At 42.8% G+C, this 26,906-nt stretch overlaps 1 protein-coding gene across 1 annotated transcript in view; it reads left to right on the top strand.

The window, feature by feature from the left end:
• Nucleotides 1-26,906, top strand: part of Pde11a (phosphodiesterase 11A) — a 396,671-nt gene that overhangs the window by 312,036 nt on the left and 57,729 nt on the right. Inside the window, exons 13-14 of the mRNA XM_031370689.1 lie at nucleotides 14,612-14,721; nucleotides 23,729-23,819. Of these exons, the coding sequence (XP_031226549.1) occupies nucleotides 14,612-14,721; nucleotides 23,729-23,819 (201 nt within the window). The remainder of the gene's footprint in view (nucleotides 1-14,611; nucleotides 14,722-23,728; nucleotides 23,820-26,906) is intronic.

Here is a 26,906-nt window from a genome sequence, read left to right as displayed (position 1 = left end):
TGGAAACAAAAAAACACCTTCATCTTGCTCAACTTTAGTAGAGCCCAGTAGACAAGAAACTGTTCCCGCACGTGGAGCTTGTGAGTCTGGCTCACTGAAGACAATGGCTTATTAACTAGTTGTCTTGGAAAACCTGAGGATTTGTGGCATTGTCAAAATAAGCAAGCAGAAATATTGCTCGGCAAGAGGAAATAGAAATGCTCTAGATACGGTGCATTATGGAAGTCAGGGGTGGAGGAAGTCTTTTATAACAAGCCTGTAGGGGTGCAGGCATCTGGCAGCCAAAGTGGGGTCCTGGTGCACCCACAGGTATGAAAGGATAAAGTGCTGAGGTGTTATCAGTGATCATTTTTGTGGTACCAAGTCTTAATACTTCTTAAGAAGCGGGGAAAAGTTGAGCTTGCTGGCTATGCCCCCTCATAATTGGGGGCATCATTGTGCCAGAGTATTTTAAGGGTGCCATTACTTTTGTGTGTGCTCAGCAACTTGGAGAGCTTCCCTGTTAGAAAAAATCTGGGTTTTGTTTTTGCATTCATGCTGCTGCAAAAATAGAAGAGTTCACTGTTGTTCTCTGGGGGAGAAGGGCGGGAGACTGCACACTGCAGGAAGGAGTCTTGGAAAGAAGATGTCAGTGGATATTATTTTAGTCTCCAGCGCAGGGAGCTACGCAGCTGCATCTGGAAGAGTCGTTACTTTCTGCTAATGACATTTGCCGAACTTACTGAAGGATCGTGGTGGGTCTGAGTGCCAACTTGTCTACCTCTTACACGGGCATCTTCTCCAGCTTGATCTTGGAAATTCTACTTAAACAGAATTTTTTTTAAAATCAAGACAATAATGCTGAAGATAGCTAAGACTGCCTGATGTATGTAGACAATGTTCACTTAATTCACTGGTCAAATCTAGTTTCTAACATATGATCTCAGCCTGTAACAAATGGCCCCCACCATGTGTCCATGTGAGGCACCAGTGCTGCACGCACCCCTGAAGACCACTGGGGTCTCTCACTATTTTGAAGCTCTGTCTTCATTCTAGGGTCCATATATTCTAATTCTGTCTAACAAGTTAGAACTCAAACCAAACTTTCCTATTAATCTGGATTCTTTTCTTCTTTGTCTTTTTTGCAGTCTCATGTAGTCCAGGATCCCTTAAACTAGCTATGAAGATGACCATCCCCTTGAACTTCTTTTTTAAAACAATGTTTTGATTCTTTCTGATAATTACCAGCATACATACAATGTATTTTGATTATACTCACTTCTTTTCTGTTGTTTGTTTATTTTGTTTGTTTGTTTGTTTGTTTTGAGACAGGGTTTCCTTGTGTAGCTTTGGCTGTCCTGGAACTCACTCTGTAGACCAGGCTGGCCTTGAACTCAGAAATCTGCCTGCCTCTGCCTCCCAAGTGCTGGGATTAAAAGTGTGTTGCACCACTGCCTGGCAATTATACTCACTTCTAACTCCTACTAAATATACTTGCCACATCCTCTGCTTGCTGACTTGGCATTAATTTTTTAATTTTTTGAGAGTTTCATACGTGAATACTGTATTTAATACTTTCCACCCCTCCTTGTTCATCCCCCTTCCCTTGTCCCCTATGACCTCATCCTCTTTAATTGCATAATTGTAATTATATCATTAGTTCTGATTATATACAGAGCTTTCTGAGCCTGTTTGATACTGTTAGCATGTGCATATGTTTAGGGCTGACCATTTTGGGATTGGATAACATATCAGGGAGCCCATCCCTGGAGAGGACTGAGCCCTCCTCTCTCAGAAGCCATTAATTGCCTCTAATTCTTCATCTGGAAGTATGGCCTTGTGACCTTTCCCTCCTCCACATTGGCATGTCAACTGGTGTTGTCATTACACAGATCTTGGTTGGCAGCCATATTGTTATACCTTCGTGGGTGCAGTTTCCCAGTTCTATGTAGAAGACACAATCTCAGAGCAGATATATCTTGGCACTCTGGCTCTTGGAATCTTTCTGCTCCGTCCCTGAAGATGTTCCCTGAGCTTTGGGTAAAGGAGTTGTGTTGTGGATGACTCAGCTGTGCCTGACTATCCCACAGTTCAGCTGTGGCTGAGCATCCTACAGTCCGCTCTTTTCATCATTTTGACCAACTGTGGATTCTTGATCTGCAAGAAGCTGCAAAAGGAAGCTTCTTGAGGAGGACTGAGAGCTATACTACAGGTATAAGAATACATATTTAGAATTCAGTTGCGAATTGTACTGTTTGGGGGAGATAGCCATCCTAGGTTTTCCTCTAGGGTCTTTGACCTTGCTAGCCATAGGCAGTTAGCTGGGTTTACACACTAGGCATGAGCCCCTCCTCTTGATCAGGACACAAATCCAAAGAGACAGCTGTTGGTTACCTCTGAGATATTGGTGTCACTATTGCCAACCTTCCTTGAACCTTTGACGAGTTCTGGTCATTGTATGGTTGGGAAGCTCAGCAGCTAGGTGGGGCTGCTCCGTGTTTTTCTGCTTCCGCAGCTTGCATAGCCTTTTCAGGTACTATGAAAGCTAGTTTTTATGGCGGAGGCTTGCTGGTCAGTTCTAGCTTGATTCCTACAACTACTGTATCTGACATATGTAGCATCTCCAGGAACAGGGCTTGCCTACAAGTTCGGAGAGGCAACCAATAGCTACAGCAATAAGCTATGTTATTTTGGGAGTTTCTTTGACTCCCTTGACCAATAAATCCAGAGAAAGTTTCCCCTGCCTGGCTAGCACTGGGGATTTTGTTAGATAGTCTAAAGCTCCTGAAAGAATATTATCACCTCAAATGTCACTTCATTTAAACTGTATAAATACATATATACCCACATACATACACACACACATGTTGCATGTATGTGTGTTTGAAGAAACATAAAAATGTTTCCCTACGACTTTTTCGAACACCCTTAATGCTATGAATCCCTTTCCCTCCCTCTCCCTTTGTGTTTCTCTCCTTCCCCTCTTCTGAGTTAAACTCCCCATTTCCTCATTTCTATGTACACAGCATCTATGTTCTACTATCCGCTCTCCAGAGCTCCACCCCTCCCACTGCCCCTTTTTACCCTCCTCAATTCTGTGATCACATTAGGTTGAACTTCTGATCATCTTGCCTCTGCTTCCCAAGTTACCACCAACCAACAGGAAAGAAGGAAGAAAGAAAGAGAGGGAGGGAGGGAGGGAAGAAGGGATAGGAAGGGAGGGAGGTACAGAAAAAGAGAGGAAGGAAAGAAGGAAGGAAGGAAGGAAGGAAGGAAGGAAGGAAGGAAGGAAGGAAGGAAGGAAGGAAGGAAGGAAGGAAGGAATTTTTTGACTGAGCGAATGCCCGGTGTGTGCTGGAATTTCCTCTAGATGGCGCTCCAAGGCAATGTTTTACAACCAATCCCAAGGAAGAGGGGAAGGTGTTGAGCGGTCAAACCTTGACCAACCTTCCTTGGAAGTGCTTCTTTTCTTCTGGCGCTACTGATATAGACCAGTGCAAAATAAATGTTTTCTTTAAAATATTCACCAACAAAGCCGGTCTGTCGGAACAGAGCCCCTACTATGAAGATGGGCCAGTTTTATGACTGTGCGTTAGCAGGAATAATCCTGCCTCCTCCATGTGACTTGAAATTTGATTGTGCATTTTCCTAGCCCCATTGTCTGGAAGAAAGGGAAAGTGCATAGCTATGCACTGCTGAGCAGGTTTGGGACCACAAAATACGGGACACTCAAATGAATATTTACACCAACTTCCTAGCTTTTATCTCTAAAATTATTTCACGCAGTGAAAATAAGATTATTCACTCAAAATGGCTTGCAAAAGCATCCAGCCTCATATTTAGCAAACCTGATAACTTTAGCCATTAGAAATTAAAGGAAACAAAGGGGGAAGTTTATAGGACAAGCAATTTTATATGAATGTGGATGGTCATTTAGTTCACTGGGAACCCCATTGATCGATTATTGATTTGTTCCATGTACCTGGCTAGAAATTATCTTTTATTTGAAAGAGATACCTATATAGTTAAATTTTTCTCCGAGCTTTGATTTCCTCTAATAAATATACTAGATAATGCTGTTATCAATCATGGCTAAACAGAGACTAAAAACCTATACACCACTGGTATCTATACAAATTCTCATTATTTATGTAAGGAGAAAGAAAGGCTAGCCCATCATGCACATGTGTAATGAAAGATTATGACCAGGGCTTCTATACTGACAGTGTAAACCAGATACAAGAATGGACCGTTTTTTGCTTGTGTTCTGTAGACTAAAAGGCATGCCTTGACGTCTAAGTTACTTTTTGTTTGCATTACAAATGGTGTGTCATCTCTGACAGATTTTCCAAGGGAAACAGAAAGGGTCCTTAAGAGTTAAGATTCTTTAGTGTCCTATAAATAGACTCTTTATCCCCTAGGGCATTGCCCTGCTTCCAGTAGGGCTCAATAAAGATTAACTGAATGAGTGAATTTAGCTTAGGGAAATATTATTTGAAGAACTATGTTGTTGCTCAGTGTCTGGGGTTTTGTTTTTGAGTTTTTTTTTTTTTTAAGCATTATAATGACGAACAACTTTCATTGCTCAAAATCTTGCTCTTATCGCATCACGCTAAGGTTCAGCTAGGGTTCATATAGGATATTATGATCTTGCAGAATTCGCTGGATGTGAAAAGGGAAGAGCATGTGATCACATTAAAATTTATGGTGGCTCTGGCGGCATGGCGCTGGTGGGGAACGGCAGTTAAACACTAATAATAACCGAGTGTCACGGCACACACATTGACACCTCCTGACATTTACTGGGAATCCTAAATCTCCAGTGTGGAGGTAGTGTTCTTTAGTCCACCTTTGTGTTGTCAACAAGGTTATCTGGGGGGATAGCCACGCCATTTTATCAATAATTCAAGCTGGAGATCAGAAGGGACATTTAGGGAGAAAATCTGTCCCGGCCTCAAGCTGGAGAGTCTCATGCGGTCCAGTGACTGACATTCTCAGATAAGGCCTGATCCTTGAGGTCAAAAATTTTCTCCCAAAAGGAATCTCTCTGGAATACAATTAGAACTCTTTGTTTTCCCCCTTGGGAAGAACAGTCAGCCAGTTGTTAAATAAAACATTTCAGTAACTAGAATCCGCATCAGGAGACAGAGTCAAATTCCTTGTGACATTGGCAGGTACAATAAGTTCTGTGACCAGCCACACTGAAGTAAATGTTAATCATTCTTTGAAGTCTCCAAAAAGCATTTTTCCCTTGCACCACCTTGCTAGTATAAGTAATCACACTTCCCTTAACAAAACTGCTATATGTTCTATAGCTTTTCTATAATAGTAAAATGAAATTTGCACACTGGAAAAAAAACATTTAAATCTTCACATAGATGTAACATAAAAGTGTGGCAAATTTTGTATTTAGGGAAGGAGTGATGTTTAATGTTTCTGCAGAACATCAGCTGTGGACATCATAAATTATCAATGGAATGGACCAGTTGGAGACAGTGGTTCAGTCGCATTTAAGGCTCCTGCCCTTCCTTTATGTGTAATGGCTTTTATTGTTACTCTCTCTACCTGCACTTCAGAGCCTCAATTAGGTAGGCACTCCATGCTTCTAACTGGGGTTCTCTTTATTCGCATTTATTTTACAAAAGTAAAAAGGCAAGGCCACACGTAATTAACAACCTGGTGCACTAATAACCAAACATACAACGGGGCAGAAGGACCGTCCAATCCATTTCCTCTCAAAGGAGAGTAACCTCCATAACTCACTTTAAGCATCGCCGTTCATGAGTTATGGGTCATTCCTCTCCTAGTGAAAATAAATTCTCCCGCACCATCAGCCTGCACTGGGTATTTTTCTTAGGACATGTAAATTGTAAAAGTGTATGGACATAATTATGTCTGACATTACCAAGAAACTGTAAGCCCTTGCTCCTGGCCACTGGCTTCTGAGGAAATGCATGCAGTTTGGGGTCTGGGGATGTCTAGTTGCAAATTAGGGTTCTTTAGGATTTTGTTTTGGTTTCCTGAGTGAGTTTATTCTTGAGGTTTTTATGATGTTGGTAAACTGCTTAATCTGTCGCTTTGTGTTTTATGACGCCAGCCAAATCCTTCAGGTCAGAGAGGCCCAGCCGTCATCCATCATGGCTTCCATTTTCTGCACTGTTTGGCTTCCTAGTGCCACTTTCTTGGGACTGAAACCTGGCACCTTGGGGTGTTAAGTGAGGGGCTTTAAAAAGTTTTAAATTTTCACAGGTCTCATATTTAATCCTGATTCACTGGTGGCAAATAAAATTTGGGGTAAGCTTTGAAGGGTCCCTGTATTCTTGAAATCCATCAACTGGGTGGGTCTCTTGGGATGCTCCAAGAGACCTGGCTTTTCTGCACAATTAATATGCGCCAAGTGATCTCTCTGAGTGCTCACAAACTTGTGATATTATATTGTGCTCACTCGTAATTTATCATAAATAAAATATAAACTGTATTTCCAAACATATCCCACCAAAAAACTAAAGACACACGTATTTAATGTTAAAAGCTAAGGCTTTGAAAATCCAGTAGTCATCTTCCAAAAGAATGCAAAATGCACGCAGTAGATGTGAAAGAGACACGGTTCTGTTATTGTGTAATTCTAGAAGAAAAAAAAGCCTCAGTTTCCTTGAGCATTTTTCAAGTTTATTTCCCTTTTAATTAATGTATTATTCTTTTTTTAAATCTGAATTATTTTTTAACATTTTAAAAGATTATTTATTTATTTATATGAGTGCTCAATTTGCATGTGTACCTGCATCCCAGAAGAGGGCATCAGATCCCAATCTAGATGGTTGTGAGCCACAATGTGGTTGCTGGGAATTGAACTCAGGACCTCTGGAAGAGCAACCAATGCTGTTAACCACTGAGCCATCTCTCCAGCCCATGATGCCTCATTGCTAAGTCCTGCTATGGTACCTAGTTGGGGATCTTCCTCATGCCATTCTGTTCCTCTTTTTGCACATTTTGTCAAAATGTAAAAGAAGAAATATGTTGACTGATTTTTACATGACTACATCAGGACTTTCAGAGAAAAAAGTTGCCAACCATCCTAAGTATTCATTCAGGAAGCTGAGTCAGGGGAATTGCTATGAGTTCAAGACCAGTCTGGGATTAGATAACAAACCCTGTCTCAACAAAAACAAACAAAACAACAACAAAAAACAAAAACAAAATAATGCTGACAGATGCCAGAAATTTGTATTGAAATATTCTTACAAACAAACTAAACAAAGTAATTGTATGTACAGATGGAAAAATACTACAAACATAGAATCCTCTGAAATTAGGCAATGAGCATATGCCATTCATTATTGTCTTCTATTTTTAATGATATTATAGTTCCAAAATATTTATATTATAGTGTTAAATCTTAGAAGCAGTTAAAAATAACTAAATATAATAGATAAAATCAACCTAAAAATGTTTTGCTTATGCTTTAAACATCTATTCAACACGAGAATTTTACAAGACACATCATTGAGTTTTGGCACTTCTCCTTCCTAAGACTTGCCTAGACAAGCATTTACAGCATTACTTGAACCCAAAAATCACCATTTACACCAAATACACCTTAGAGTTTAGAATCTGATACCAAGTATGTTCTGAAACCCCCAAATGTTGAAGAAAGTTGTTTGGGGGATAGATAGACTGTAAAGTTCACCGGCCCTGAGTCTGGTAGGGAGAATCATTGTGTGCTTAAATCAATATTTTATTAATGCCAAACAAATGCTTGGATACATTCATCTTCAAAAGAAAGAAAAGCAAATGTGGTCAAAACTATCCCACTCGCTCGGATGATGAAGACAAGTAGAATTACATGGTGGTGGGCTGTGTGCTATGATAATGGAGAGGGTGGCATGTCTGTGCTGATGGCGGTCCCCTAAGAGCAGAGGACATCCTGGTCTCAAGATAGTCTGACATGCCTCTTCTGCATCTCTCCAGCCATCACTCTTCACACCGAGGGAGTCTGGCCACTGAGTGCCCATGGGATGGTTTGGCTTTCCCTTCCCTTGAGGACTGCGCTGATAACTGTTCTCTGCTTGGTGTTTTCATTACACACAGTCTCTGATAGTCAAAGAAGGACCTCTGATTTATAACGAGAAACAACTGTGGCAAGAAGTTATTAAGCTTACTCAGAAGCCCTGCTGGCTATCAAGAGAAGTCCGCTGCTACTGTAAAGCTTGAAAAGAAAATCCTCTGCCTACAATCACTGACTACTAGTCAACTAGTAGTCATCCACTACTAGTCAACTAGTTTGACATCCACCAGCCTGCCCTTAGAGCTTTACTAAGATGTAACCACTGCTTCTTGAAGCAAACAAGACAAGCATCCCAGCCTGAAGCATCTAGGATTTGCAGTAAATGCAGATAGAGCCCAAAAGAGCCCTGGGTCCCTGTTGGGAGGTTTCTGACTTGCAGGTAGATTCCTCACATTAGATGTGCCCGAGCAGAGCAGAGCCAGCCACCAACAGTACAGCTCCAGAGATTTCTTTACCTTAGGGAATTTACAAAGAAACCTTCAGAGTGGTTTGGGCTAAAGTAAGTGTAACAGTGTAGCAATGGAAGGCTCAACATAGTGACTGTCTGCACTTTGTGTACTAGAATTACAACCTAAGAGAACCTACATGATTTTTGCTGAGTGCTCACCCACTGCTCCCATTCACAGGACCTGTGAGCTCAAGTCTATAAATATCTCCGTTAGAACACATTGGCATGAAGCAGGGCAGAACTTTCTGGGAGCATCCTGCCTTTCAAACCGCTTAGACTGGCCTGACTGGGACTCTACTTTTCTTGTCTGCAAGAGAAGAAAGTGAAAGCGCTGAGCTGAGACCTCCTACCTAGGATTATGACTCTATGGGACTGGGCACCTTCTGGGCTGCATTCATGACAAACATGCAGTGCTTAAACTTCTGTCTCCAAAAGCAAAGATGGCCAGCAATATCTGCCAGCGTGCTCTTCCATGATGCAGAATCTCCACAGGGCCACACCTCCCCCTTGACCTAGACTGGTGCAGAGATTTACAAAATTTGCAAAGTGAATGGATACTTTTCCAAATGTCACTGTATTTGATTCAAACCTGGAGTAGTCTGGCCACAAAATTATTTATATATTTTTTAATTCAACACAAGCTATTTCATTTTTTTATTATTTTCAATTAAATTTTTTAAAAAATTATCATATCCAATGCCTTTGAAATTACAAATAAAATCTTTTTCTAAAAAAAAAAAAAAAGCCCTGAAAATATATAGTGTGTATAAATTTTGATGAATAAATGTTCTCTGTGGATTTTTTTAGCTTTTTTTTTATTAGATGTTTTCTTTATTTGCAATATCTCCTTTCTCAGGTTCCCTTTCAAAAGAAAAAAGAAAAATAATATAAAATAAGAAAAAATAAAAATTAAAAAAACCAAAAAACTAAAAAACAATCCCCTGTTCCCTCCCGCATGCCCCCCCCCCGGCTCAATTTTTTAACACAAAGTAAAGCTTTTTGTAATTTGACTACCGACCTCCTGATGTGTACCCAGTAGGCTCTCCCCTGTGCATGTATTAACCCATTTTATAAAAGTGGCCTATTTCATTTCTCCTGCCAAATCTTGATTTTTCTGTGGAGCCTTATTTGTAACACCCTGTGTGCTATCAGGTTGATCTTGGTGGAGTAGAGACATGTGTAGGCTAAAAATGTCAAATGGCTCTGTGGTGATAGCTGATACTGCTAGAACAGTGGACTTCGTGGATAAAGCACAGACTGAGTGATCCCGGAAAGCCCTATTACCTGCCATCTCCACCTAAAGCCTGCACATCCACCCCTGTCTCACAATAGATGCTGGATTCACAAGCCAAGTTGTCTGGCTCTAATTCCACCTCTGCTGTCTTAGATATATTATCTATTAGATAGGTAGATAAGAAGAGTATCTACCTAGAGATTCTTGTAAGGGTTTAGAAGAGGGCTTGGCATAGTATTTTCCCCAACCTGTTTTCTCAAACATGCCAATTGCTTGCTGCACAGTACCTAGTAACAGCCATTGGCTGAAAAACTGTCCTACAGCATCACCTAGGGCTGACACTACAGCTGTTGTATCTTGTAACTGTTTGAATTCAACAGACCCACCCTGACAGTCACTTTCTTTGTCTGTGATAGTCTGGCGTTCACTACTATGCAGACTCAGCTTTAAATGGCTTAGATTTTTATGTTAGCTAATGACAGAAACTTGTTGGTAGTCTAGCTGATCATGAGAAGGAATCCTATAGATCTGGGGACTTTAAAGGCTTCACTGTTGTATGTAGTACAAGATAGTGGAAGAATTATCCCAGAAAACACATCAGCCCCTTGAAAGCTGGCCATTTGGAGGGCTGCCCCAAGGGCTGTAACAGGGCTTTTCTTAGGTGGGGTGAGAACTGGATCTATGAGCTGACTGTCTCTTTACTTAGACATATTATGTTTATTGCTCATGTTTCTGATATACACCATGAGGGAATGCAAGTGAGAAGGCATATTGACACAAAGGTCAATAAAACTCATAATAATTGAGGAAAGACATAATTTTATTTGAAAAATAAAACAAAAAGCTAGAGTCAGGAATAAATACATCGAGACATCCCTCTCTCACCTCTCTTTTCTTTTTGAAAGTATATTATCTTCAGCAGGCAACTGACTCTCTGCTCACTCTGGGTAGATGGAGGTCTGAATGGATGGGACTGAAGGAAGATGGATGAGGGGGGAGGAGCAAATGGAAACTTAGTGGCAGGTGGACACTTTTCAGGCCTGATGATTCTCAGAAACCATTTACTGGGCAGCTTTAAATCACAGTCAAGAGCGAGGCACTGCTTCAGTAACTCAGGTATCACAGTGGGGAGAGGTCAATAAGCTTTGTGTGACCGTCTGTCTGCCCAACTCCAAGGATCCTTTATTCGGAGGGTCCCCGGATGAGCTCAGTAGCCTCGGAGTGATATGAGATTATTAGGTTTTATAGAAAGAGAGTTTGTATATCTCATCAGGCTCTCAAAAGTATTCGTGATGATGAAGCATTTTAGAGCCATGTGATGAATTTCAAAAGAAGGGAAAAATAAAAGGTTACTGTGTAAAATTCCCCCGCAAAAAAAGGCAGGAGAGACAGACAGACAGACAGACAGAGAGAGAGAGAGAGAGAGAGAGAGAGAGAGAGAGAGAGATTATAACACAGAAGTAAAGAACAAGGCCCAGCCTCCATCTTCAGAGCTGAGGCGGAGGAGAAGGCACATATATGAGAACAATTTTCCCAGACCCGCCAAGGCTCGGCAACTAAAGACATCAGAAGCTACAAGATAGGTTAGAGTGGGTTAAAGAGTGAAACAGCAAGTCCCCAACTTCCTCTCTCCCCTCTACACTGGAGATTTGTTCTTACCCTTACTTGTACAGGAACCAGAGTGTTTGCTGGAGGAAATGAAGCACTATCTTTGAGGACAGCAGCCAAAGGGCAGGCAGGCTACATGGAGCGAGTAGAGACTCATGAGCACCAGTGGCCTCGAGAGTGCCAAACCACAGCTCTTGACTTGGCCTCTGGGTTTACACCATTGTAACATTGCAACAGGTTGGGGAGTCCAGACACGTGAGCTTAGGTCTAGTGTTTGGGAATCTCCACCAAAAGGCCGGCCAGACATTTGGTCAACCTATGTCACATTTGGCAAGGCCTGGCAACCCGCAGGCACCTCGTGCCCACCCTGGCATAGGGTGAGCTTCAGGTCACTTCATTTCTAAGTGTGGACCTAGGAAAGACTTCTGAGAGAACACAGGGCAAAGAGCGGGCTCAGAGGACATGGGCAATTCAAAGGAGCAAGAGAACCGGGGATTATCAAGAAGCTATCAATTCCTTCAGAAAGGTAGGAAAAGTGATAATACATCTGGTGGAAAAGAACAGTACGGTATTAGGGAAAAAGTGGAAAATACTTATAAGTGTAAAACTCATGGAAAGAAAGAATACTCTGTACAGGAGATAGAAGAGAAAAGATCTTAAAAAATAATGGAATCAATATTCAATAATTAACAGAGTTCTGCTCATATACAACAGAAAAAAAAAATCGAAGTGCTGGTGAGATGGCTTGGCAGGGAAAGGCTGCCCAAGCCTGCCCACCTGAATTCAAGTTACTATATCAGCATGATGGAATAAGAGAACAGACTCTTGAAAGTAACCTCCATGTCCACCCCACAGGACGTCCATACATGAACACACATGTAAAAGTAATTTAAAATGTACTGAATAAAAACAACAACAAAAAGACCCGAGGAGCCATATGCTAGAGAAACACAACCGACAGATTAGATTTACAATGTAAACAAAATGAAGAGGAACTCCCTGAACCAAGCACATCGTCACAGGACTGCTAAACACGGGGTGTAGAGAGGACATTCAGAAGCAAGCAAACTGAAACTAAAAATATCAGGACTAAGTCTAGCATGTTCTTTCCAAAAGCAACATTAGATGCAAGCCAGTAAAGTAGTTAGTCTCTTAGAACCCTGAGAGAAATAATTTCCCCCTAGCATTGTTAGGCAAACTAACAGTTGAGTGTGAAGATAGGATAAGGCCCCCTGCCTTCCCCCCATCCCAACCATGCAAAGCCTCAGGACAACTGACTCACTAAGAAATAGACAAACACTTTCTTATAAGACATGCAAAATGAGGCAGACCTTGAGGAAAGCCATAGGAGGCAAGAGATAAGAGATCATCCCCCATGGAGGGGACAAACCAGACCCGACCACCCCCAAGACACAAAGGATCACATAAGTGTGAGGGTTTTGATTCTCTTCAAAATTATTTAATAGATTTTTACAAAGTTATATAGGATATGGGAAGGCATAGCTGTTTCAAAGAAATATGGACTCCAGGAAATGAACGTATTTAAGAAAACAGTTACAGAGTATCAGTCAGCTGGGCAGTGGGTAGTACTTACAGGGTGACTGTGACAAAAGCTCTGGGCATGGGTAACATTGGGAATGGAAGAGAGATGCAGGGACCACCCATCACCTCTCATCCACCACCATCCCATCATGCTGGGAGGGATGCTAGGAAGATGCTCCCTGATGCTCTGCATTAGCTGTGAGCCTAAGGCATAGGACCAAGCCTCTCCATGACTCAGTTCCTCATTTGTAACCAAGGATAATAATAGCTATTACCTCATTAACTAAGTAAGTTAGCAGTTGAAAATTCTTAGGAGAATTGCTAACAGCATAGGGTTGAGTGTGTAAATATTTGGTCAATACTCAAGTGCTAAGATGCATGTACATTATGTAGCAATATGGGGTGATGTCACCAAGTTACTTAAACAAGAGAATCTGGTTGCCTTTATAAATCAGGAATCATGAACAGTGAGGAGTCTGCAGACTTTTGGCTTTCTGCTTCTTAGTATGGTTCTAGAAAACTATTACGAGTAATAAAGTAACAAGAACTAATGTTCAACAAGTTTTAAAATGAAGGGTGCATACGAGCTTTGGCAAGGACTACTTCGTAGACTCAGACAACTTTATTAACATTTTCATTTGTTGTCTAGGTGATGTCATGTGTGTTTCTAAAGCTAGCCAGGAAACCAAGTCAGTTTTGAGAAATAAAATTGCCAATGCAGGAATCTATCCCTCAGTTATTTCTGTCTTAAAACCACAACTAATTTTTTAAAAAAGTTTTCATTGTCCTAAAGGTCTTCCAGGTATCAGCCTGTGAGCTGAGACTTGCGGAGAGGAAGTGTACATGGGAAGTCATTTCAACCGCACTCCCCGCTCCTACCCTCTGATAGAGAATTTAATAAGTAATGGACCAGGAGACTTACAGTCTAAGGGGGAGGGGCGGCAAACGCTTCAGATGGAGAAGGCGCGCAGACCTTTCTCCCAAAGGCATGTTTCCTCCTCCAAACTAATGAAAGGGCCAGCTGGAGCTGGAGAACGGGTTCTGTTTTCCTGCCCATAATGATATCCAACTGCTTCCAGGAGGAATTACACCCCAGCCGTGTAGTCCACACAGCTACTGGGATCAGAAACAAAGACTTCCAAATAGTGTGTACTCCCCTTGACTCTCAGTCCTCGGTTGTCCAACCCTCAGTTTCTAGGACTTGCCTGTATGCATTTTAATCTGTTCATCAGCCCAATATGTATTAAGAGATTTATAAGATAATTATAAGATAATTTATAAGATAACTCACAGTGATGTGAATACTTCTCTATTACTCTGTTTATTATAAGACAAGGTTTTGTTCTGTTTGCTGACCCTCAAAGTAGGAACTGGGGACTGGAGCTTTTCAGTTTTGAAAGTCTCTTCATACCTTCCTACTTCTAAATGAAATGCTTATCATACTGTGTACAATGTCAAAACACCCTTCACTTGGGCCCTTTCCCAGACTGTCCACGTGGAGACCAACAATTCTCTTAAAAAGGGGAATGAAACAGACTGAACTTGGTCCTGAAGCAACAGCAAGCAAATCCCTCATAGTGGGGACCTTAGGCTGAGCAACTGACCACTCAACGCACTGTCATCTAAGAGGGTGACAGATAATCATTTCCTTAAATGATGTGGGCATGAAAGCAGCCGATTGCCGCTCAGCCTTCCTGCCCCTGGCACTGACTTGCCGTTGTCCCCTTCTTCCCAGACTGCTGGGTTTCAAGAGATTCTGACCGAGGTGGAAATTTTAGCGGTGATTGTGGGATGCCTGTGTCATGACCTCGACCACAGGGGAACCAACAATGCCTTCCAAGCTAAGTAAGTGTTCTAATTGTTGTGATTTTAATGCATTTGCCTTTCTGTTCAGAGCCAAAGGTGACGAGTGCTAAAGAGTAAAGCATTAATTTCTAGCATCAGAGGCCAAGGCCACGCAGGCTTGGGCATGCATGTCATGGGGCCCATCCATCTTTATAATTCCCCATTCTTCTTTTAATTGCAAATTTGCCCTTCGTGTCATGCTTGTTGATTTGGTCTGTCTCTGCTGACCTCAGTCAGAGAGCACAGTTGAGGTTTTCAGAGGCCTATTCTTTCCCTCTCAGCTTATTTGCCTCCATCCCATGACAAGCTGCTTGGACCTGCTACTCTCAAATCTGGTTTAGAGATGATTAGAATAAAAACAGGCTCAGGAAGATTAATGAAGCAAAGATTACTTTGCTCTTCCCAGCCCTCATCCCATGAAAAGATGGAAACAAACAAAGGAATCACATAAACACAGGGATGGGTAAGTGACTATTTGCCCTGCACGTGAGTCACCTAGATAGACCAATCTGTCTGGTCAAGAAAGCCACTACTGGGTGGCTCACATTGTGCCAAGAGCCTCGGACCTTGGCATGTTAGAAATACAGTTCAATCCCAGGACTCTTGCAATGAGGTCATGTTTTAATGTTCTTTGCTACGATGCCCAAGGACTGTGGAGAGATGTTTCAGATGGGAAGGGAACAGTAAGATAGGCTTCTATAGAGAGATGGGATTAGCTTTCAGATGACAGATTTCAAAGTTCTCAAAGAAGGTAGATCTCTTCTAGTGAAATCCCGACAACTCACTGTGAGTCAAGCAGCTGCTTTCAGCTGGTTGTTCCTTTTCTCCCCTAAACACCTCCTGAGTCAGACCTTGATGTCTTGAGCCCTTGTGTTTGATCTGGTCTGGCAAACTGTCTTGCCTGAGAGTCCTTCTCTCCATCTTTCATCCTACAGCCCACTGCTTCAAGCTTCTCTCCTCACTCAATACGCAGTATCTGACAGTTCCTCAACACTCTTAAAACTCCATGACATCCAGCCTGCAGAACCCCAGCCTTAGTTCAGTCTGACAATTCAATTTCTGGCTGCCCTGTCTGGACTTGTCAAAGCCCTGGGAGAAAAATATCACAGCTATTCGAGCTTGAGACACAACAGATATACATCTTCTCAACCCAGCTGCATGCTCAGGACTCCACACCAATCTTTCTGCGGACTCCAGCAGCTCAGCCTGCTTTCAGCAGTTCCATACCCCTGGTGTTCTCTCTGCCCAAGCTCTACTGCCTCCTCACACCACTCCACAGATCACCTTGCCTCCTACTTCACTGAGAACATTGAGGCCATCAATCGAGAACTCTCTCCGCTTCCTCCCCTGCCACCGACACTTGTCTATCCCTCCTGGTCCTTCCCTTTTTCCCCTCCTATCTCAGTGAAAACGCCGGTCTTTCCCATCTCTGAAGCTAATCCCTCCAGCTCTAGACCTTTCCTGCCTCTCCTCTGGGAGCCCTTCACCATCAATCTCCCTCCTCTTTCCTGTATGTCTCCCTGTCTATGGGCGCTCTGCATCTAATTAACACAAACAATTCTGCCCCATCTTAAAATATACACCCCCTACACGTACACACACACGCTCGAACCCTTGTTAGTGACTGGTGTCTTTCCTTCCTAGGCAAGCTCCTTGGGAAAATGTCTATGTTGTTATCTTTGCTTCATCTAATACCTTCCTTTGCCCAGGGCTTTAGATCCCATCTCACAAGCACTGCCCTCAGTGCCCCCATTTCCAAAGCTGTTGTACGCCTTTTCACACCCTCCGTTGTTGGCCAGGCTTGCATGGGTTGTGTTTTCTTACTGCCTCCTTCCTAAACTTCTCTCCAGTGTTTCCTCATGAAAGATATTTATCTGCCTATGTAGCCTTCCACCATAGTTTGCCTCCAGGCCTCTTGTGTCTCACCTTGCTCTCCTGTTCTCTTGACTTTGTGTGCAGGGCATCCACCCACCCACTCCTGAGCCCTAGCTGCGCTACTCAGAGCCATAATTCACATGTGCTTATCTCCAGATGCTTCTACCAACTGTGGGAAGAGTCTCCTACTTGAAGACCCCGAATCCTCCAGCTCTTAGTCTTTCCCCTTCATCCGTATCCCTCTTTCTCTGAGTCTCTATCCCAGGGAACGTATGAGTCATCTGGCAACCTCGATGGCATCTCACGAGAGCCAGCCTCTCTTTCTGTAGTCTTGGAGCAACCTGTGCTTCCTTGGATCTCTTCCGATGCTCCAACAGAAAGCCCAGCTCTCCTCGTGCCTTCTTGGCAATCTGAAAAATCTCTTCTCGTGCACAACAGTATTCATAACACACTCCTGCTTCATCCTCGGGCCTCCTGAGAATTTTAGATGTTCATATTCTTTACTTTGGCCTCTTAAGGCTCCTTTAAATCAGACCCCGGCTCATTTCTCTGGCTTAGCACTGACTTCCCTAGAAGGGACTTGCTCTCAGCGAGGCCCTACTGGTTCCTGACTTTCTGGTGCCCTTCTGTTCCTCTCCCCACAGCTTCTCTGCACACATCACACCCAGTGCACCCTCCCCTCGGTATTAGGTCTTGCCTTCATAGTGCCCTAACAATGTCCTTTCAAAAGCGTGCACCTTGCTCCATTTTGATTCAGACGTGTCCCCTCTTCCTCTTTAAGACCTGTAACCCAGCAGTGCCAGGAACATAATAAACACACGGGAAAGGTTTGCTGGAAGAGTGAATGGTAACTGGACGAATTGTATTTAATATACCTTCTCAATAGAGTTTCTTGATTTTTAAATAAATGTGTCCCTTTACAGATGCAGATGGTGAACCACAGCCTTTAAATACATAGGTTTGATGAGGTGGCAACGGCTTGACGTCTGTTACTGTGGACACCATGTGTTCCTTTTGACGGTTTCTTACTTAATGTTTATTTGAATTTCCTTATTTTATTTCAAAAATTCCTCTTTTCCATGTCACTGATATTCTGTCAGTGAATTTCCTTATAGGACCCTCTTCCCAGGCAGCTATCATGTTACCACTGATGCAAAAGGAAGAGCTAAGCAGTGTGTCTGCCAACCAAGAGTAAAGTCCCTGTGTGTTCTTTTGAAGAGTGGCGGGCACAAAGGTACAGCATTTCTAGGTACCACTGACCCTTGCAGCTAGTCGGTGCACCACACTGAACGAGAAGTTCTTCTCAACGTTTGCCCCTCAGCAGATTAGACCAAGAGTTCGTGCCTAGTAAAAGTTAGACCCATAAGATATTGCTGAGCATGCTCACGCATTGCATCGGTTAGCTGTAGAGAACTGAGCTGCGGCTCCCTGAAGGCTTGGGGCTGCCGCTGGGAGAAGCTATGATGACTACATACCAAGTGGATGAGAGAAGCAAGAAGGCCAGTCTATAGAAAGGAGTGGGGGAGGAAGATGACAGTGAGAGGGAAGCCAAAATGTGGCATGTAAATGTAGAAAACATTTTTAAAAATCAGACTCCAACCCTGCTTCTCCCCGTGGCTTTTCCTATCCGGGGTACACAGCTGTTCTTCTGACTGAGTCAGGGTTCCTGTGTCAATTAAATGAGCCTTTTCCTGACAAAGCCCATTGTTCTTTATTTTTTGTTTCTTGCAAATACCAGTCCCTGAGACAAGGAAAATGGCACTGTGACTGTTAATTCTGCTAAGCCCTCACCCTCAATTCTGTAGATAGCTCTGTCTCCACTTTACAGCTTGTCCAAACTCCTCCAAAAATGTGGTGCTGTGGCAATTGGATCTGGGTTCTCCAGTTCCAAAAGCCATTCTTTAACCTTTGCATCCATGTTTCCTCTGACTTTGTGACATCCCTCTTGGACTATTGATACTGAGCTTTCTGTTGGTTGACCATCTTGCCAGATAAGCTTTAGAAAACTAAAAAATATCCTGACATCCAGCAACTCAAAAGGTAGGCCTGTGACAATTGTGGAGCTGTTAAACCTTTCATATCTTTCAATGTTGTAATCTTGCAAAAATAGAAAAAATGTCCCAAAGTCTCAGGTCAGTTGTCCAGGGCTGAACAACCTTCACAGGTATTAGGTGAATAATGCATCATTGTCACCAGGCTCTTTTGTATCCTCCGGTCCCACTGTCAACTCTACAAGCTCTAAGACGGCACACAGTGTCTCCTCAAACCAAGTTATTCCCTTGCACCCAATTTCCCAGCTTGTAGCTGTCCATTGGCCCTGCTGCTACCCAATGAAGTTAAGCTTCGATTTTCAACACTTATTGTCAGTGTGAAGATTCCATTTGTGAGTGAAGGCAGAAGAGACTTTCGACACGACTGTTTAGAGATTAGAATAAGGTTTCTCCCGTTAGTGTACTATTGTTTAAAAGCCATAGGAGGAAATTCGTAACCTTTAGTCCTCTTCCATTCTTCAATAATGGAACATTTTCTGGGTTCAAGGTCTTGTGCTAAGCATTCTGGGAGAAGTAGGATGGGCAGCAGACAAACCTGTCTCTTAAACTTTTCACAGCCTAATCCCAGCCTTTCGGAAGATTTCGGCAACAGAACTTAAATGCCACAGCTATTATGTGGCGAAGCACAGGCTACCTTTTTGTCATCTGTAAGACTGTTTAAAAACACACACACACACACACACACAGGAGACTTTTAGCAAGGGACAAATTACTATATAAAATGCAAAATGCCTCTACAATAAAAAAGTATGACTTTAGTTAGAGCACAACTTGATTTATACTCTTAGCCTTTCTGATAAGTGAACCTTCGCATTTTCATATTCTACCCTTAATTTTTAAGTATTGGAGAGCGTGCCATGAATGATCAATAGGTAGTGAGGCCACCGATACCACAGTGCTCTGAAATTGCTCGTCTCTCTTTCCTCCAGGGACGGCATTGCCCACTCATCCCCCTCTCTATTACAGCTGCCCCTGATGATTAAATATCAGCACGGCCCAGCTTTGTGGTATATTCTCCTAGGAGATCCCTCCTATTCATTTCTAGCATAATCTCTTACACTCATTTCTTGGGAATGAAAACCCATCTTGTCGCTTTCGGCCAGGTCCCAGAAGTGAAATACTGGGGCACATTAATCTGCCCTGACAGCCTAATCCCACTCCACACCACCTCCCAGCGATTCCCAGCTTCCTAATTACCTTCCATAGTTTGCCTTTTTAAAACCTCCTCGAAACCACGGCTGCACACTACCATCAGCTTTTCTTTTCTCAAAGAATATGCATCTCGAGGATGTATGGAAGCTGCACTTGGGTATGCATGGACTTTGGGTGTCTGCACCAAGCAATGAATGTCTGTAGAAACAGAGTTGTTCCTTTTACATTTCAATACATTCCCCCTCTGTGTACTGACAGTCTAAAAATGAAAGCTTTCAGTGTTTGGGTTGATCCAAGCAATGATGCACATCAGGAATATTCACATTTATAAAGTACCATGTTTCCCCTCTCCTTCCTGTACACCATACATATATACACATATGCATATAAATGTATATGATCATCTCTCTGCAGCTATGGGGTATGTGCCCAAAGCCAGTCATATGATGGATATATTTACCATAGACTATCAAAATGAGATGCAGCTTTAAAGTCAGTCTTCTCTTATGACTGATGGTGAGAGTATATGTTTATACAGTGTATTACATGAAAGACATGAGCTGTTTAGTAAGTGCTTTATGATCAATTAGGACTCACATGGCTGCATGTCATGCCCTTCCCTGTAGAACCACAGTGCATGCTTTTACTTATCGATGCCACTGGGGAATCCTACAATAAGTTTGAGCTTTTAAAGCCAGCATTTCTCTAAGTTATCTGACATTGGTACCCTTTATTCTTCAGCCCATCATATCTTTTGGCATTTCAAAGAAGTAATAGTCTACAGAATGTTTATTGACAAAGCCCTGACAGATTTATCTTCTGCCATCATGTTTATCTCCTGTTTTATTTAAACTGGAGTTTGCTGTCAGTGACAGCCCTAGGACATCCATGGTATGTGAGGACCTAAGAGCATGGCAGACAGAATTCCTGATGGGTCTTGGCCAGGAAAGAACGCACCGAGGGGCTTGAAAGTCTTAGAAATACTGGTAGGAACTGCATACAGTTATATGCCACTCACCAGGAGTCCATGTGAAATGGAAGCATTGCTTTAATGACTTTACTGCAGCTAGTATCAGCACATTCTCTGGATGCTAAGATGGCCTCTTGCCTACAAGAAGTTGAGTGTTTTAGTACAGGACTGATTGGAGAAAGAATTCTACATAGATCTAGGAGACTGTGAGCTTCCTGAAGGTGGGATACAGGAATTACACATCTGTATCTCACATTTCCGGGACCTGACAAAACAACAGTCATCGGTGCTTGCTGGCTACATTAAAGGTGGGTACATACATGTATCCATGCATGCATGGGTGGATAAATGAAATCCAGTGTTTTCCTGCACTGAAACCACATTGGTATGGCTCAGTTTCAAAATTTACCTATCTTCTGTACTGAATGAGTCCAGGAATTACAGGAAGGAACAAATACAGAATCTAGTAATAAGACCCTGACCATCCTGCTGGAGCACAGCCAGTCTGAAGCCACAGGGACAAGGGGAGGAAATGCAGAGCAAAGCAAGCCTCAGATGCCTGATATAAAGTGTCCTAGCATCCATTTATCCATCCTGAACAAAGAGAGCACAAGTGGCATGTGAACATCTCACTAGCTTAATTTTTATGGGGTCCTTTAAACCAGCAGCTCACAACCATGAGCAAGGAGTACCAGAACGAGCCAGTTAACAGAAATGAATGAGGGGCTGGGGTTGGGGTTGGGGCCTGTGGTTAACAGCTATGCTAGTTAGAATTCTGAATTGTGTTTTGCAAGTTCCTTTCATGGGTGGCCAACAGCTTCATTAAAATAGAGCATCGAATATCAGCAGTGTGTGTTATACTTCTCATTCTCCCGCTGTAATGAGAAGCTTACAAATTAGATTCAAACTAGACCTGGTACTAGATGTCTGTGTGATCTTACAAGAGCCAAGTCACTTCTCTAAGCCTCTGTTTCTTTGGAGTAAAGTGAGAAAATAATTCCTATTTTGTAGTTGCCATCACGACTCAACAGAGTTGTGCATTAAATAGTGTGATCCTCAGGACATGGTAGGCACTTGCTGCTGCTGATGATTATTAGCAATAATGTGATCACTATAAAATATGCCAACACATACATTACTGGCAGCTTCCTGGTTTAACCATAATCTTTCTGCACAATACCATGAGCAAGTAATATTTTAGCACCTACTCCATGCCAGGCACACGGAAGCTCAGCGTCTGAGTCAGTCATGTTGTGTGTATTTATCATGGACATGCATTCTATGTAAGACAAATGACAGCTGACCTTAAATGTTAACCCATCCATAAGATTAGCCTGAACTTTGTCCGCTTCTCAGATGATGTAGTAAACTTGGGCAAGACTTCAGAAAATAACATGCATCTGTCTAAAATCTAGACCCCCACCGTCTAGATCAACCATCTAGATCACAAGTTCTCCTCAACCTAACCTTGCTGCTTCTCCTGGTGTGCAGTAGCTCTGAGTCTCTCCAAGGATCGTATGTCCTCTGTAGCCCTGAAACTGATGGTGGCCTTGGGTTGCCTCACACTAGAGCACAAGGCAGCTTGGGATGGAAATTGTTCTTGCATATACATACAGCCTTTCCTTCTCTCACCAGGAGGATGGGCTCATAAGCTGTCAATCTCCAACCTTTGCAAGTCAAAGCCACACTGTACTATCAAGCCCGCAAACTTCCTACAATAAGCAAGCCAAGACTCCCAGGACTTAGATGTAGCCTCAACTGAGGCCTGGAATGGCTATTTGATTCCTTGGGTCTCTCTGACCAAATCCTAATCCAAAGAAACACTTGGAGATGAACTGTTGGAACGTTCTAAAATACTTGCCTGAAGTGGCATTGTTGAGGGGTAGGCTGTTATGCATAAGTGAAATTTATAGATAATACAGTAACCCCCTTAGGTATCAGTGAACTTTTTTGTTCATTTAAAATGGAAATGTCTGTGTGTGTTTTAATTATCTATTAATAATTAATGTAGACTCCTATCTACTCCCTACCTGGCACTGTGACAGGCACTCTCAAGCATTTTATTGTAGTCCCATAAAGAACAGATGAGGCAGACAGTACCAGCATGATTTTAGAGACAAAGAAACTGAGCCTTCAAGTCCAGTAACCACCCAAGGCTGCTTACTGAAGGAAGAGCTGTGACTTCAAGTCCAAGGAATTTTCTAGTCTTTTACACTGAGATCCGAGAGTGGCTGAGGAAGCCCCAACAGAGAGTTGTTTAAATGTATGTAGAGTAAACAACAAAGACTCTGCAGAATATTCTCAAAGTCTTTTCCAGTGGAGAGTCAAGTACATATGATAGAAGAAAGTTTCTGTGCAAACTCAGAAGATCTATAAGGTTTAGTTCATGAAGCCTAAATGGATCAAGAAGCAAAAGTTATAACATACATAAATGCATATACATACTCACATACACACTCATATATATATACACACACAAACACACACACATATACATGCATACACACATATATACATACACACATAAATATACATACAAACACATATATACACACACATATATATACACATACACACATGTAGATACATACAAGCATATACATACACATATATATGCCCACAAACATACACACACACACTGAGAGCATTTGGGATCTGTACTGTTGCTATGTGTTTTATTCTTGCTCATTTGCTTATGGTCATATCTGATCTCTCACCACTCTGTAAATTCATCAAAGCCTAGGACTGGGCCTTGTTCATTGTGTATCACCCATAGCATCCATCTGAACACACAGAAAATTCTTGCAAAGTTTGCTTAAGAGAGGAATGAACTCCACACTCAGTTAACTTGAATACATTTGCTCATGCTCCACCACCAAAAGCAGAGAAGTCCAAAGAGCTGGTGTGGGAATTGGTAAGCTGAAGGGCCCCGCCTACTCAGCCTTCTGTTCTCTTTCAGGAGTGACTCTGCACTGGCCCAACTCTACGGGACCTCCGCGACCTTAGAGCATCACCATTTTAACCATGCAGTGATGATCCTTCAGAGTGAGGTGCGACCTGCTCCGCTTCTCCCCTCCACAAAAGGCCAACTAAGTGATCCCCACTCTCTGTGCTGTGCCGTGTGCAATCCACAGAAGCGGGAGGCTGTGTTTAAGTCAAACTCAGACTTCCATGCCTTTCGTGAACCTTCCACACGTCAAAGACCTTGCTCCAGGTCTTCCTAAGCTGACTCCTCTGGCCTCACTGGAGGGGATGCAGATTCACTTACAGGGTAACAGGTAGAGACTGCTTATTAACAGAGCATCGTTCTGTCTTCATTAAAGGACGCACAGTAAGAGTCAAGCTTTGGTAGTGAAATTGAGAATAAAAGAAGAAAGAACTTAAAATGTTTAGTAAGTGAAAGTGAGAGATGGTTAGTAACCCCAAGGCCAGGGCTGAGGCCAAGCGCCTTGTTTCACTTCCTGCAGCAACACAGGACTTAGACATTGGGGTGCTGGCTTCTCTCTTTCTGCAGAGAAAAACAGAAACCAGTAACTGACTCCAGCAGCTGAGTTTTTAACTTATCAGGAAGAATCTATTTAATTTTCTGAAGGCATACAAACTTTTTTTTTTTAGGCCAGGAAGGGATCGTCTGTACCCTGTTATTTGTCAGCTCTCTAGCTACACCATTAATTATTATTATTATCACCATTAAGACAGACCCTGCTTCACTGGAATGCCATCATTACATATGGAGGGTTTTTTTTTTTAACTCTAGACTATCTTGAGAAAGCACGTCTTTCGTAACATAACCAAAGCCTTCAACCTCATAATAGAGCCCCACCATCCCGAAGCCTGAACATGGGCTAGGGTGGTACAGCCTGCCAGAGGGGCTGTGTTTTCATTTAAGAAGAAAGCTCTTAGGTAGGGCCATGGGAGCTGATGAAGCCAGCTTCCTATGCTCTGGAATAGAAAAGCCCCGTCAGCTGAGAGCTACAGACGGGGCAGAGATAGCGGGGGCTTTAGTTTGCTCTTTTCTGTCAAGTGTGTGATGAGTCCCTCAGAAAGTTCCACCTCTGTAATCACGGATCATAAACAGCCCAGATCCCCTAGGTTTGTGCCCTCTAAGCATGACACATTGGTTCAGCCTCCATTTCAGCTTCTTCCTAGTGATAATGGCCAGCAAAAGTGTAAGGAGGCTCCGAACCCCTGACGCCCTAGGTCCACTCCATTCTGCCGTCAGGAAGGCAGATGTCACCACAGTCCCACTTCCCAGTTTACACAGACAGGCAGAAGCTAGGGGGCTGGGGGCCGTTTGCTGCAGACCTTTCATTCTCCACACCTGGGTTTCCACCCATGCCTCACTCACCTGTTCCCTAAACCTGGGTTGAAAGCAGTATTTGTGGGAGACTCATCTCCACTTATAGGGACCAGGCCATAAGTTCTTGTTTAAGGCCACTTTGCGTGTTCAGTAATGCACTGATACAAACTAACTTTGTACTAGCTTCCTACTCCCCAAGACCAGTACAATTTACCACATCCTTTTAAAGCAGCAAATGGCGTGCCACAAAATAACCAGGACCTTCAAGTGCAGGTGGGTTCTCTTGTCTGAATGCAAACTTCTACTCTGACTTGCTACTAAGGTTGCCTTCCTTCCACTGGGTGATGCTCGATCTGTTGCTGAATCCAGACAACCATTTCCCTCAAAGCCTTAGACTACTTTTTTCTCCAGGCTCCAGAATACTTGGTTGTAACTGTTCCATGAGGTGAGGATCAGACAAAATAGAAGAAAAACTTGGGCAAAATTGTGCTTCAGCTTTCCTTGAATTCTGTGTCCTCTTAATCACTGAATGGGGCCTAGGAGAGTACACTTGAAAACTACTATTAATATTGGACCTGGTCCCAGGTAGAACTAACAACCTGTACTCAAGGAGCGGGGGGTTCACCAGATGAGATAAATTAGCCCAGCAAAGCAGCGCATCACCTAGTGCTTGATTAAAATGAAATTGCTAATTGATATTCTGGTTCCCTGGATAAATTACTTTACCTCTCACGGAGAATAGTTTATTCTTAAGAAGCTATTTGCTCCTTTCCTTCTGTACCATCTTCTGGCTCTCAATCCTAGGTTCAAATTGGTCCAGTTCCCAGGCTACATATGCTTAGGAGTTCATATTTCATGCTAAGAAAAGTACCTGAAAAAGTACCTGACTTGGCAAGCACCGGAAGTCAGTGACAGTCATGCTGCTAAAGGGTTTCCCATTTCACTAACAAGTGGTATGGCTGCCAGGCGAGTCAGCTTCTGAGAGAACAAGAGAGCTTTCTGGTAGCGTGAAGGTGAAGCTGTATTTGCATGCAGTCTTTGGTAAAAGTCGTCATTCGAGTCTTGCTGCACCCAGGCGATGACTTCCTCATCGTCAAGCAGGTGCCCGGTGCTGTGAATGTAATCCAGCACATGTTTCATCAAAGCACCCAGACAGTTCAGTGCAGGGTTCCTCACCTCTTCAGGGGAAGTAGATCTCTGAGTGGCGTCTCCTGGGTGTTGAACACCGTTTAACCACATCTCCGTTTCTCCCGTTAACAGGTATTAATGGTTAGTAGTGTCCCAGCCAGTCATGTCTATCCAAAATGTCTCTATTTGCTCCCAAAGCTTCTATTGTCTAAATCTTCCCACTGAGAAACTATAGTCTAATGTCCTTTCTCTCCCTCAAAGTCATTTGTCACCACAGCAAGGATTTCTAGAATGCCAGCTAAGTCTTTACTAGTAGAAGGCATTATCTGTTTCTGGATCAGAGAAATTCCCAAATGTCTAACCCATTTTCTTTTTGCTATGTATTTCCATATCTGTTATAACACCAAGTTCAAAAGTGTTTTCAGAGTTCCCTTCCATACCCAACAGATTATAAAGTGGTCCTTGGTGGGCCTCCCCTGAAGCAATTCACTTACTGGATCTTCTGTTCGCCAGGACATCTGTTTGTATTTGTAAAACTTTTACTAAGCTCTGGGCTGGAGTGAAGGCCCACAGTTAAGAGCAATGTTTGCTACTCTTCCAGAGGACCTGAGTGAGTTCTGTGTCCAGCTTTTCTGGTCTCTGTGGGGACCTGCATACACTTATATGGAACCAAACATCCATCCAGACATATGCACATGCATAAATAGAA

Source organism: Mastomys coucha, unplaced genomic scaffold (assembly GCF_008632895.1).
Source record: "Mastomys coucha isolate ucsf_1 unplaced genomic scaffold, UCSF_Mcou_1 pScaffold15, whole genome shotgun sequence".
NCBI lineage: Eukaryota > Metazoa > Chordata > Mammalia > Rodentia > Muridae > Mastomys > Mastomys coucha.
The sequence above is the reverse complement of the archived record's forward strand: the minus strand, read 5'-3'. Positions and strand labels throughout refer to the sequence as shown.